This window comes from Pteropus alecto, unplaced genomic scaffold (assembly GCF_000325575.1).
Source record: "Pteropus alecto unplaced genomic scaffold, ASM32557v1 scaffold95, whole genome shotgun sequence".
In the NCBI taxonomy this organism is placed as follows: domain Eukaryota; kingdom Metazoa; phylum Chordata; class Mammalia; order Chiroptera; family Pteropodidae; genus Pteropus; species Pteropus alecto.
The window spans coordinates 245,976-259,888 of record NW_006441071.1 but is presented as its reverse complement, the minus strand read 5'-3'; the positions used below and the strand labels follow the sequence as shown (position 1 = coordinate 259,888).

Below are 13,913 nucleotides of genomic sequence, written 5' to 3'. Positions count from 1 at the left end.
TGCTTCTTCAGTCTATTGTGATATTGTTTTTATGAAGTATGTGAAGAAAATCCAGCCTCATACAGATATGTAGGTAGAGCATGGAATGTAGAAAAGGAAGTGTGTGTTAAAAGACTTTTCCGATAATTGTGGATATCTTTCTTTAATTTTGTACCAGTTTTTTGTACGTTAGTGGTAGTGTGGAATCTGAAACCTTTCAGTGACCTTCACATACTCTGTTACATTAAAATCCATTGGCCTATCTTTTACTCTGGGTCTTTTACCAATGCATGATTTTATAATATACATTGGCCATTTGGAAAATTTTGAATCGCTACATTTTAAAATCTTCCAAATGTTGACACATTTCATTATATAATATCAAAACATCACATTTGTTGATATCGCCAGCAATCTCATCAGAAAAGTCCTTTATTTTTTGGGAAGCTGCCAAACTTGTAGTAGCAGATATAAATTTTCCAAAAATCTAATTTTTGCTTGAAAATTCAGATTTTATTATTGGCAGCAAATACTGTCAAATATTTTCCTTAAAGTGACAGTCTTGCTTTTTCAATTTTAAGAAAATAATCTATCAGATACTCAGTTTAAATAACCATAGTTTGTCTATTAATCATTCAAGTAAATGGTGTTCCATGAGAAGAGTGGCTGTTTCAGCTCACAATTCAATCTCACAGCATTTTTTTTTTTTTTGAGACAACCATCATACTTGGATACACAGAAGTCCCTTATGCACACTTCCCATTTTGTAACACAGAATATTAAAAAGATATGTACTCAAGGGCAAAGTTTTAATGAAACTAATAATTTTGATTTACAAAGGTGTTTTAAGTGAAACTAGCTTTTTAAAAAATGGCAAGTGGCACTGAAAAATACAATGAATATTACTAGAGTTTGACCTCACAGGCCTTCTAAAGGGTCTTGAGGTCCCCCAGAGGTCTGTGTACCTCATTTTGTGAACTACAAAATTAATACATGTTAAATGTTTAGAATGGTGCCTGGCACAATGTAAGTACTGTATTAGTTAGTTATCATTGTCATTATTTGTATATCCTTACTAAATATCATCGCCAATTAATCCCCTGAAGTCATTTATGATTTTTATGAAGAGACAGCAGATAACATTACAACCCTCTAGCTGCATGTACATTTTAATAGAACACACAGGCAGATGGGTCACACACCGTAGAAAATAAACAATTTTAGCATTTGGAATAATAATCAACCTCAGACTCACCCTCTCTGTTTTGCCCTTGCCCTGGGGTTCTGTAATGACTTCAGTTAATTTAATAGTAACTGAACAATTTGCTTTTTTACAGAACAGCATAGAAAAGGCCACCTTTGTCAGACTGTACTTGGTCTCTCAAGGGCGGTTCCCCTTGGTGGGCTTGACTGATGTGCTCCGTGTGGCTATGCAGCACCAAGAAAAAGCCACGCTGGCCTGGATGATACTGCACAGCTTATACCAGGCACGGATTGTGAGCCATGCCAACACAGGTGAGGCTGGCCTGGGGCCAAAGGCAGGAACAAAAAGATCTGCCCACCATCCCTTTTAAGTTGTAATTGTTTCCACAACTTAAAAACTGGTTTAGTGCTTCTTGACACAGGTGAGGCCTTGTTACCCCAAATGAGGAGCACCGTAGATGACAATGAGCAGTTACAGCCCACAACATTCACTCTTGGAGAGGGGAGCGAATTCTTTCGAGGATTTTTATATTGTATTTGGCTCTCGAGGATATAAACACGTTTATTAGGTAGATTCTGCTGCATCTTTCAGTTTCTCAAGTAGACAAGATGTCCATTGATTCTGCCTGATGTGGCTGTGAAAATGCCTTTTGGATAGTCAGTTAACAAACAAAAAAAGAAAACAGCAACAGTAAAATTAGTTATTCTATAGAAGAACTTCTCAGGAGTGAGAAGAATAAAATCTGGATGAGCAAACTACACCCTCAAGCCAGAAATTCCAGGCCTGGAGCTCTGCTAATGAATCATATGTGCAGCTTTTAGACCATTTTAGACATTTATGCTTTAATAATCATCTGAAAGGGGCATGCCTTCATTTCTCCTTCCATGCCTTCCGTCATATGCTTAGAATTTCTTGAGTTTACCTGCAGGTTCTGAATGGCACCTGGCTTAAACAGATTGGATGTGTCTTGTGATCCTAGGCAAGTTACTTGTTTCTGAGCCCCATTTTCTCCATCTCTTATATTTTTGAAGTTCTGAGAGAAAACTGACAAACATAACTGTAATCTTCTTTTCAATACTGTATAGGAAATTTTGATTCCTCCTTCTCTTTGGCAATTGAGATTGTTCTCTCATATCTGCAGTAGTGTTTGTCCTATGAAAAATGAACCTGTGATGAAAAAACAGGATTTTCTTTAGCTCTAAATCGAAAATGTATCAGGAAAATAAATCCAGTAGGTGTTCCCAATTAGGCATGAAGATATATGAAGCAAATTGAACTAAATTTGACATTGCCTTTGGCTCTAACTAGCTGGCCTTCAAATTTAGTTCACATTTTCCTCTCATTCACTAAATTTTGAGAACCTTTCCAAGCAGTTTTAACTGTAATGGGAATCCTCATTTTAAAAAAAGAAAAGAAAAATCTATGTTAGTATTTATTCTCTAGTTACCATATAATAGCTGGTTTTTATTTTTCTTTTTATAACTTTGGGATAGGTATTCCTTGTAATTATGGCATAAAGTAGGAGGGAACATTTAAACAAAGGACTATAAAAACAACTAATCCAAGATTGAACATTACTGGTGAGTTGGCATGCCAGATTTATCCTAGTGTGTTTAATGTTGAGAGAGAAACTCCATTAAATGTATTTTATTACTAGTGGGTGGATAGGTTTGAAGAATAAATTAGTTTTTGAAAATAAGGATCAAAATATGGTTATCTGATGTGAATAGTGTCAAAGAACCTTCATGGGCAATCACAAGTCTTAGGTATTGTGAGGACTTGAAATTATTTCAGGAAATCCTCACCAGGTGTTGTGCTTGAGTTATGATGCTTATTACTGCTCTGTTTTACATTTCAAAGGAAAAACTATCGTCTGATAGGAAAATGTCCTTTTTGTTTCAGGTGTGTTGAAGAGAATGGAATGGCTCTTGGAACTGATGGGTTATATCAGAAATATTGCTTACCAGTCAACATCTGTTCAGAATGTGGTTCTTGATGAGGTACAATCTAGAGGAGTAATTTATAGCTTTCTTAAAATACAGAATTTATATTCTCCCCTATAGCTTTCTTTCCTTCCTTTTTTTGGGGGAGAGCGGGGAGAGTGGGGAAAACAGCAGTGGTGACAACTCTGATGTCACAAGGAAACATGTTCTTACCAGGCTATTGAAGACACCCAGAGCTGATCTTTGAAAAATATTTTCAACAGAGTATTTTCCTTGACAGGCAGCACACAAAGGATACTAGCTGGAGAGGGAACTCTATGTATTTGGGCTTGATCCCATGAAGGAGGTTGGGTACAGGGCTGTGGCCTCCACTCTGGCCCAGAATATGGCCTCACACGCCTGGTTCGAAAAGATTCCTAGACTGTATGCAAGCAATCTGTGTGTGCACCAACATGTGCACACTTACAAGCATGTGTGCATATATTAGAGTTTTCAGCACACCTTCAAAATGACCCCAAATATGGTATTGGGTGAGTTAAAAAGGAAAAAGATTAATAAATAAAATAATGACAGCATTTTCTCACTCCTCATTTTCTTGACTTAGCTGCCCACTTTGTATTTTTAAGGGATATAATTTTTTTCTCTAGGCATGTTTTACATGTTTTCTGTGTGAGTAAAATGTGCACAATATGGAATGTTCTTTAAAATTCTTCCCTGCCTTTCTGAAGGGTTATGTGTGTTCTTGGAATTTTAGTGAGATTAGGAGTTTTAAGAAATCGAGGAGTACTTTGTGAGTTTTTTTTTTTGAATTAGCATAATCTGCTTTTTTTTTTGATCTCCTAAATTTTTATTAGCCTTTTCTACAAAAATCTTTTAAAACCTAGAAAATACAGATAAGCAGAAAGAAATGTAATTTAAATCACAATAATCCAACAATTCAAAGATAGCCCATTACTACCATTTCTACAATTGTCTAGCTTAGTCTAAAATCTAAATGGGTAGATTCTAGACAAATTTGTTAAAATCCATGAGAATCATTTGTTATTGTTCAGTAGACTCAGACTATAAATATTTTGTTAAGTCAGTTTTAACCACATAATAGTAAATCTAAATATCCCTCTCCATATCATTCAATTTTTTAATCTCTGTGAAATCACCAAGACAGAAGAGTATTTGGATCTCGGTATGATTAGGAATTAAATTGTTTCTCCTTAAATGTTAGAGCAATAATAATGAAACTGTTGGCCCTCTGTCTTCTCAGAAGAAGATCCCTAAAGCTTACCAAAGCCCTAAAGTCTCTTTTTATTAAGTGTAGAAACAGAGTTTGTTCTTCAGTCCAGTTCCTCTTCTGGGGTAGTCTGGGGTCGGGGGGGATGGGCCAGAGGAGGGGTTGCGAGAAGGGGAAGATAATATTGCATCATGATGGGGCTGTGTATGTGGAGAATGTATTACTTTGAATTGTTAAAACATGTGACCTAGGCTTGTTTCTGTTTCCATTGCAGGCTTTGGACTTCTTGTTGCTGATATTTGCAACAGCAGTGGTTGCATGGGCAGACCATGATGCCCCTCTCCTCCTCGGCCTCAGTGCCAGTTGGTTGCCATGGCATCAGGAAAATGGCCCAGCTGTGCCAGCATCAAGCTTCCTTGGCAGGAGTCCAATGCACAGGGTCACTCTACAGGAGACTCTCACTCTCCTTCCCAGTAGCATGCTTCTCCTGCTGCAGAAAGAGCCATGGAAGGAACAGGCCCAGAAGGTGGGGTTGTCAGCCACCTGCTTATCAGCACAGGTGGCCATTGTCTCCTCAGCAATTTCTGCTGTAGAGTTGAAGAGGGAGTTCAGTGAAACTTGGATCGCACCACAGGCTTTCATACTCTGCCCCAAATCTCAGACAGATGCAGAGCCTTAGAGACCGAGGCTAGCCCATCCTCGGGCTAATTAAAACAACAACAATGACAACAGCAGCGACTTGTTTACAGTTGGGGGCAAGGTGTAAATAAAAGTTTATACTTGCATTCATTTATTGAAGGCACGTGTGTTCTTGATCCTGGAGATGAAATGATGAGTAAGCCTCTGAGGGCTTAGAATCTCAGAGTGAGGACAGACAGCGAGGCAAGTTCAAGATTGCAAGATGGTGTGATAAAGGAGGATACAGTGGTGATGAGGAGCGGGGGGCGGTGCTCAACAATTCCTGGGGGTAGGTTAGGGAAATCTTTTGAGGAGAAATGTGAGTCCAGAGCGTACATTTTCTTATATCGTATTTAAGGTTCCCCATAGCTCATTTCATCCTACAGCCATGTTCCAGATGCCCATTGTGCTCCTGGCTTGTGCTAAATACATGAGTAAATTTGTAAAGGTCTAATGTCCCCACCCTTGCCCTCAGGAAAATCCAATCTTTTGGTTTTTAGATATTAACATTCCCACAGGCTATTAGCTGTGTTCAGAGCATATGAAAATATTGCGCTTCCTGTAATTCTCATTACACGACTCTGACCTGTCTTTATTTTAATATAGTTGTTTGAATCCATTTAATCACAATTGGATTTTTGTGAGGTTGAAAGCTTAAAACTCACTTTATGTGGCTTATTCTTAAAACTGGAACGCTAATCTTTAAAAATATTTCTGAACTGTGGATCCACACTTTAGCTATGCACAGCTCCACCCAGCGTCTCAAAATACCTTTGTTTCCTTAAACCTGCTAAACATTATTAGTATTGCCCCAAATTTTGTGTTTTCTGTTTCATTTTAAATCAAAATAAATTTAAATGTGGTATCCCCTCATGTTATTTCTGGCCTTGGATACCATGTTCACTTTGGACTACAGTGTAGACATCCTGCATCTATTGTGTATTTCTAGTGCTTGGTTTATGTACTTTACCAGTAGGATATTATAAAACAAAATTGAGAAAAAGAAAATAAAGAAAAACTCTTTTAATTACAGCAGGGAATTAAGAATATTCTTTTTCTATTTTACTCTTCCCAGTTTCAGTGTCCAAAGTTAAAATTAGTCAAGATTGGCAGCATTCAGGCATTAATGAAATTGCCCTATATCTGATTCAAAAACAATTTTGGCTGCATCCTAGATCAAACTCATGAGTACAGTGAGTTTCAACCTCATTTTCAGGGTTTATTTGCAGTTAACTCAGGTAGCTCTACCTAGTAAATTATTTTATGCTTTTTTTCTTGCATTTTAACTTTCATAAACTGTTCTTATCTATAGAAACATAGTTTATTTTAGAAACAGGGGCTTATATCTGATGCACTTCTCTATTTACTGCCCAGCCTAGGAGCGTAGGCCTGGGATGTACACAGACCCAGGTGGAAGGTAGCATGATGCAAAGAGTGTGAGGCTTTGCATCCAAGTGTACTTGGGTTCAATCTTAACTCTGTTATTCGTTGGGGGTAGAATTGGGCAAGATTCTTGACATACCTAGGCCTCTTAGAGTAATGAGAGAATCTTTATGACACACAGGACGCCCGCAGGGCCAATGCCTACAGTCACTCTTAAAACCTATAGCAGGACTCAAGGTGTTTAGCAAGGGAAGGTGGTTTAACTTTGCTGAGCCATTTGACTGAATGGAAGCTGTGTCTGTCTGTAACATCTCTTGTGCCCAGTCCCTTTCCCATGTCCACTCCCCTAGCCCAGGCATGTATTGCCTAGGTACTGTTACACTGATATACATGTATGCAGGCCCACGGGTCTAACTGATCTCTTACTGATATCAGGGTTGTCTTCACTGATACTGTTCTTTATTTTCATCCTAGTTCATTGACTGGCTGCTCAACCTCATGGAAAGTCCTAAAGAAGCCCTCTCCGCAAAATCCAGGGATCTTTTAAAAGGTATTACTTCCATGCTTTCTGTCCCAGAGAAGTGAAAACCTTCCACTCTTGTCTGTGCTGCAGAACAGCACTCTAGTGTATGCTGGCTACTGAAAGGACGCATCTTGGTTCAGTGTAGAGAAATAATCTGAAGCTGTCACCATGTAGCATTTCGAATTAGGAAGTGGATTTAAAGAGTTGTTCCAGCGCTTTAAATTTAATTTTTATTTAGTTTTAAAATGTTTTGTTATAATTGTAAAATATGACTTGAATTAAAATTTGAAAATTCCTTAAAAGAAAAAAGAGAATACAGAGTCCCATTGGCCAGTGACAACTTTGATATTTTTCTTGAGAAGTTTTTGCCCGTTCTGTGTATGGGTGTTCTTTTACCATATTTATAATCATAAATAATTGAAAAAAATGCAGACACTTTTTTATGTCAGAATTATTTTTAAAGCATTTAAAGCTGTTCCTACACTGGCTTCATAATAGTATTTTTAATGGCTACATAGTGTTTTGCCAAAGGAGTTGGACATTTCCCATGCTTTCAAGCATTTAAGTGGTTTTTGTTTTTTTTATAATATCCCTGTATTGATTTGTTAAACTATGACTGTAGGATCTACAAACAGAGGAAGTCTGTGATTTATGTAGATTTATGTAGATTTTTTTACTCAAATCTGAGAAGTCTTTTAGGCATTGGCTCTGTGGCCCAGGACAGCTTGTACTGTCATCTGTGTCTTGGAACTGTCGAGGTTTGGATCCTACCAGTGACTGCTGTGGACGCCCCTGACTTGCTGTCAGATACTGCCCTGAAAATTCTCATCTTGGGAAGTTTTCTGTTGGCCAACTCTTGTGATCATCTATTGGGCCTATCTCCAGCCTGGAGTCATAGTATGACCATACTTTAAGTATGGTAAAACATATTACTTGCCAAGCAAGCAATAATTCCCTAATGTGTCAGTTCTGGTCCTTCTCACCCCCATGTATGTGAAGGGCATGTATGTGAAGGGGATTCTGATTAACCACAGAACCTCACTGAGAATGAGAGCCAGGGTCTAACATGTTTCCACTGATCTATCCCTCAAGACCTGCTGCTAGGATTTCCTCCATTTGTGTTGGGTGTTTGGACTCATTTTTAATGGCCATGGGTCCATAATAGCACTGGTTGCTCCATACGCATACTGTCTTAGGTCATGAAGATAAACAATTGATAACAATGAGGAAAATAGTTATTGGGGTCAAAGAGGTACATGTTCACTTGATTATATATACAAACAAGAATTGTATAACTCTGACTTACCTACATTCCTTCACATTTATATTTTAAATAACATCTCAATATATCTATATTAGTATTCCAAAATAAGATATCTATTAAGTTACCTAGAGGCATTACACAGAACTTTCTTATTTTAAATTGATCCCTGAGGGACCCATGACAGATAAAGCTGTGGACTTGTGGGTATATGTTCAGATATAGTTTATAGTACATTTATGCTTGCTTCATTGAGCCCATGAACCTAGCTTCATTATAGGATCAGTTTGGGGTTTTTTTTTTACCTTTTAGTTAAACATTTAACGGAAAAGTCATTTTCCTGTAGAAAAGTACACAAGACATAAGTAGATTTTTACAAAGGGAACACACCTATGGAATCACCTAGATTAAGGGGGGAAAAAAATCACCAGCATCCCTAAAGTCAGTTTTTGTTTCAGTTCTGCAGAATTTCCCATTAACTGGTTGCAGGATAACATTTAAAATACATGTTTTTTAAAAACTCTTTTTCCAAGCCTTTATTAATGGTTTTCTGCCATTAAAATTCTGCCTAAGCCTTGATGGGAATTGTTAGTCTTGAAGATTAGCCAAGTGAGAAAAAGCCAAGTTCTTTTCTGACACCTTTTTGATCTAAATGACCGTTTCAAATGCAGCTCCACCAAAAACAATAGTGCACTTTATTTTTTGTCCCCTTAGCCACCCTGCTATCCTTGAGAGTTCTCCCCGAGTTTAAGAAGAAAGCCATATGGACCAGAGCGTATGGTTGGTGAACAGTTTTGCAGTAGCCAGCCGCATTCTCAGATGGAAGAGGAAGGAAAACCATACAAATGGAAGACTTTTTCAGAATCTGTGTCTGGGATCACTGAGACATGATGCAGAAAGTTAAGGGTCATGAACTGACATCTTGAACCTTGCAGGCCAAGAGAGGAGGCATTGCTTTGGTACTCAGGCCAGTGGAAACTGAAATGAGAACTTGAACTTTCTTATATTTGGTTAGAGTTCAATCTGAAGATTTTCTTTATGAAAATTGACTACATCATCTCATCCTCCCTACATTCTAGTAAAATAATCTCTTGAATTTTGTGCTTGTGACTTTTAAGGCACAGGGAAGGTTTTGCTACCAAAACCAAACTATAGTGGTGACAGTGGCATCATTTTGATGATCTATTTCCGATGAAGTTTCTATAGGATATTATTCATTGGCTCAATGAGTTAGATGAAACACTCTCTTGAAACTACTGTACACATTTAAATGGTTTAATATGCTTAATACAGATTGCTGTAATCAGATGAAAGAAATAACTGTGTCTTGTGTTAACAAGCCTCTGGAATGGGGAAGTTTAAGGGCTACAGTGTAAGGGAACAGGTCCTTCATGGGTTGAAGGACTTTAGATTCCTGGGCCAGTTTGCAAACATGGATGGCAGTCAAGGACACTGAAGAGGAAGTGGGCACCGAAGAACCACTCTGCATTCTTTCCCCTGAACCAGCAGGCAGCTTACTAATGCTCAAGGAAAGGATGAAGAATCAGCCCAAACTTCTAAACCTGGACTGACTTTTTTGATTTAGCCTAGTCTCTTCCCATTCATACTCTGTCCCTTCTCCTCCCCTTAGCAGGAAAGCAGAATAATTCAAAAGGGAGGTAATAAGATATACCTTTATCTTCTCTTCTCCAGGTCCCCCTTTTTGTCTTCAGCAATCTTGAGCATAAAATTTATAGGATTTTTCTATTCATGGGAGCCTCTAAAGAGTCTAAAATATAAGATTCTAAATTTGAAAATCTAAAAGTTCCAAAATCTCAACATTCTAAGATATAGGTCATTGGAATAATAACACTGTTTTTCTTGGTTACATGTTATGACCTCAGGTAAAAATTAACTTATTCCCTTAGGATATTTCACTTTGTTCTCTAGAAACCAGAAGTCTCTGCTTTTTCAGACCAGATGTTCTAAAGTATATACAAAAGGAAAAGTTTCTTTACAAGTCATCTTCTGTTTTTGAAATCGTAAGTTGCCAAGGCAAAGAGTATGCCGGGATATACTAACAAATTAATGTCTGGGGTTAAAGCCATGTTATGTGTCTCAGAAGTATCCAAACACTCTGATTCTTGATTTGAGAAGCGTACATTTGGAACGGATGTTGAGATCCATTAAAGTGCCTAAAATCTTCTTTGTGTTTTATTTGTAATGCAGTGGTTCCATGGTAATTAATAGGCTGTAATAACCTTTTTTTGAAGTTCATTGCCAGAGCTAACTTCTCCAAATAATTTTAACCAAAGATATTGATGATATAATTATATAAGGAGTAAGGCTTTGTTAAGGACTCAAATAGTGTCTTGAAATAAGTCACTTTGAACATAGTTTTAGGTTTTTGGTAAACATTTTAATAACTTGCTTTTTTAGAAATCAGATCATTTGGTTGAGGATGAGGCCTTTCTTAAAGCCACAGTTATAGTTAGGGTCCTGGTTAGTTTCTATCTCTGACCCCAACTAGCCTATTCTTAGCTGCAGGAATTTCAGATGGAACCAGGGGACAGAATATGGCTGGAACAGTTCACATCCTTCATCACTCTTGTGGAAAAACACCTCACAGCATATCATCGTTAGGTATAACTCTGTATCATCATTGCTCTGATCCTGAATAAGGTAATATGCGTTTATATTTTCTGGAAGGAAATACTTTATTCTAATTCTGGAAATTCTAAAGTCTTTTTTAAAAAAACATGATATATATAGTATTTATGAAGTAGTGAGTTGCATGTAATGTTTATCTTCATAAACAGTACAAAATTTTTTTAAATTGTAATTTAGAAAGATCAATTCTTATCAAACATAGGGAACTTGTGAAATAATATCCAGCTAAATTATTGGACATAAAACTGAATAAAAATGACAGTGATGACTCCCTGACTTTGGTTTTATTTCTTAGATAAAAGGAATAACTTAGCTCACACAGTAGTTGTGAGGGTTAAAAGAACATAACAATATGCTTTATAAATTCTAAAATGTAATAGAAATGCTATCACTTTTATATGTTTCACTGAAAAATAGTAGTTATAATGCTTAAACATAGACCCAACTACATATATGTTAGGACTTGGGAAGATAATGGAAATTTCTTGAGAAATTGTTCTCCTTAATAATTAAAACATTCCAAAAGCAAGTAGTCCTTAAGATACTTTAAGTTAAAAAAAAAAAATAAAACTATGTCTTCTAAACATGAGATACTCTGAGATTAATCAGATATAATTGAAATATCACCTAATCTGATACAGTTCTTAAAATGGTTTTTTTCCCCTTCTGGATGTACTGGTAGTAATCCAAAAAGTCAGGCTGCACAAGCAATTATGAGTGTCTACTCTGTGCTACTGTACAAGGCTCTGGGGTATAAAGTGAACAAGGCATGACATTCCTGTGCTTGTAGAGCTTACATTCAAAAAATATGAATCAGTAAACCATCATGTAATAAAGCAAAGCACCCAGGGAACATGTTATCAATTTCCTACTTCTGTATATTCCTTTAAAACTTAGAAAGGTTTAATTTACCATACTTCATTTGCTTTTCACAACAACCTTGGACAGTTAAGTGGAATTCAGAGAGTCATTCAGTAAGTAAATATTGGAGCTGGATTTCAAAAAAAAAAAAAAAAAAAACAGTGCTCTTACCTCCAGACCACAATCTCTCTCACAGGACCCCGTGGTTCAGTTGAATACCACAAAGTACACTATGGACATACACATGCATCTAATGAATCAAGGCATATTTTTTACTAATTGATTTTCATATGGAATTGACTGTAACCTGTTGAGGAGATTTAAAATGCCAGCTACCCTTAGCAAAGAGAGATTAATTATAGTTAATAATTCCTATTTAGAATGTTTAAAAACTGTAGAAGCATAAGGAAAAAGCGCCATCGTCTCAGTTCTAAAAACAACTATATTATATGGTGGCTTTTATTTAAATAGTTCTTATTATAGCAATTTTCTGTCCAAAGCTGAAATACTTTAGACTCAAAAGCAGTGGTTCTCAAACTTCAGTGTGCATGAGGATCATCTGAGGAACCTATCAAAATGCAGGCTCAGCAGCCCATTACCAAAGCTTCTGATTCAACAGATCTTTAGTGAAATCTGGGAATCTGCATTCTAAACAGGCACTTTAGTTAATTCTGTGACCGCTGCTTCCTGGAATTACGTTGGAGAAAAAAAAAAAAAAGCCCTGGAGAAAAGGTTCATATCAAAACATATGACTTAGACCCAGAAGAAGAGAGTAAAAATTATCTGATCACAGGAAAACATAATATTTCAAAGCAAAAATAAACAAATGAGAGGAAGAAAATGTTGGGGGAAAGGGGAGATGGTTTTTATTTTAAATCACTTTAATACTTGAGCACAATAAAATGTAACTGTTGTCTTTGTACATAAATTTAAATAAATATAAGTTTCTTCCTCCAGATAAACATTTACATATTGATGTTATGGCTACTTCAACTTTTGAAAGAAACCCATAAGATGTGGTACATTCTGTAGTAACAGATTTGTTTGCAGAAAGGCTGGGAAATGTTTTATAATGTTGACCTGTGCCTGGCACATTTTAGGCACAAAATCAGTGTTTCTTGAGTGAATGTAGGCATGTGTGTGCAGCTGACTAGGGATCAACTCATTCTACTCAGGTTAACCTGTTTATTGAATCAAAAGCTAAGACCAGGATAAGAATGTTTCTTGAAAAGCATATAGAGTAAAATACAATGCATCTATAGTGAATGAATATGTTTGGAATAAGTGTTATTGCTTTTCATTCAACTATTTTGATAAAAAGCTCTGGGGTTCTGATGATACTACTTGTGTGTATATGTTTTACTTGTATTCTTTAGGTAGACTTTTGCTGAGTGATGAAGTAAATTATCTAAAGAGTTTTGATTTAGTGCAGTTTTACTTTTTTTTTTTCCTTAGCACCAGAGGCACTGCTGCTGTGAGTACTATTCTTTTGCCTGGGTTACGTCAGGTAATGCATCTTGGCATTTGAAACTCCTGAGAGATCATTTTAAAATTATGTCTTATGCTTTTAAAATATCTTATGGTTCCTACTTCTTTTATATTAGTTAGATTTGAGAAACTAAGTCTTTGACTACACTGAACAAAATAAAAAAGATTTGAAGGATATACAGTTAAAACAGCCAAAGAAACCAACTTTGCAATATGGATAACATCAGTGAACTAGATGCTTATTCTCTGGGTTTCTTAACCTGGGGAACATGAACTTGAGTGGGAGAAGAAATTATACCTTCACTTTCACTAACCTCTAACGAAATTTAGTATTTCCATTATGAATATAGCCAACCAACTACTGTAATAACTAACAATTATGACTGTTACCATTGAAATCAGATTTTTTTTTGTTACAGTTGTTGCAGATATCTCAAATTAATGTCAATCCTCATCTCCACTTCAAAATTACCATAATTATAAATTTACTTGTGTTTCTTTTTGGTCTTCTATTTTAAGTAGGAAGATCCTTAAGGTAATTTGCTTTAAAAAATTAAAGTATTATTTAGTAATGAAATTTAAAATTCTTAAATTCACCCAATAAAGTATAGTTTTAGTTCTGTTCATTTTAGTGATTCTAGATGTATATTTCAGCAGTAAGTAGCCACCTTTGATGGGAGGCAGCTGGACTGTCTCCTAAAGTTTGTAAAGGAATT

At 36.3% G+C, this 13,913-nt stretch overlaps 1 protein-coding gene across 3 annotated transcripts in view; it reads left to right on the top strand.

The window, feature by feature from the left end:
* Positions 1 to 11,124, top strand: part of FOCAD (focadhesin) — a 252,868-nt gene extending 241,744 nt beyond the window's left edge. For all 3 annotated transcript variants that reach the window (XM_025051385.1, XM_006918338.3, XM_015594517.2), the window contains 5 exons: positions 1,317 to 1,494; positions 3,086 to 3,183; positions 4,629 to 4,880; positions 6,890 to 6,965; positions 8,914 to 11,124. In XM_025051385.1, coding sequence (XP_024907153.1) covers positions 1,317 to 1,494; positions 3,086 to 3,183; positions 4,629 to 4,880; positions 6,890 to 6,965; positions 8,914 to 8,987 — 678 coding nt within the window. In that variant the 3' untranslated portion in view covers positions 8,988 to 11,124. The remainder of the gene's footprint in view (positions 1 to 1,316; positions 1,495 to 3,085; positions 3,184 to 4,628; positions 4,881 to 6,889; positions 6,966 to 8,913) is intronic.
* The last annotated feature ends 2,789 nt before the right edge of the window (positions 11,125 to 13,913 follow it).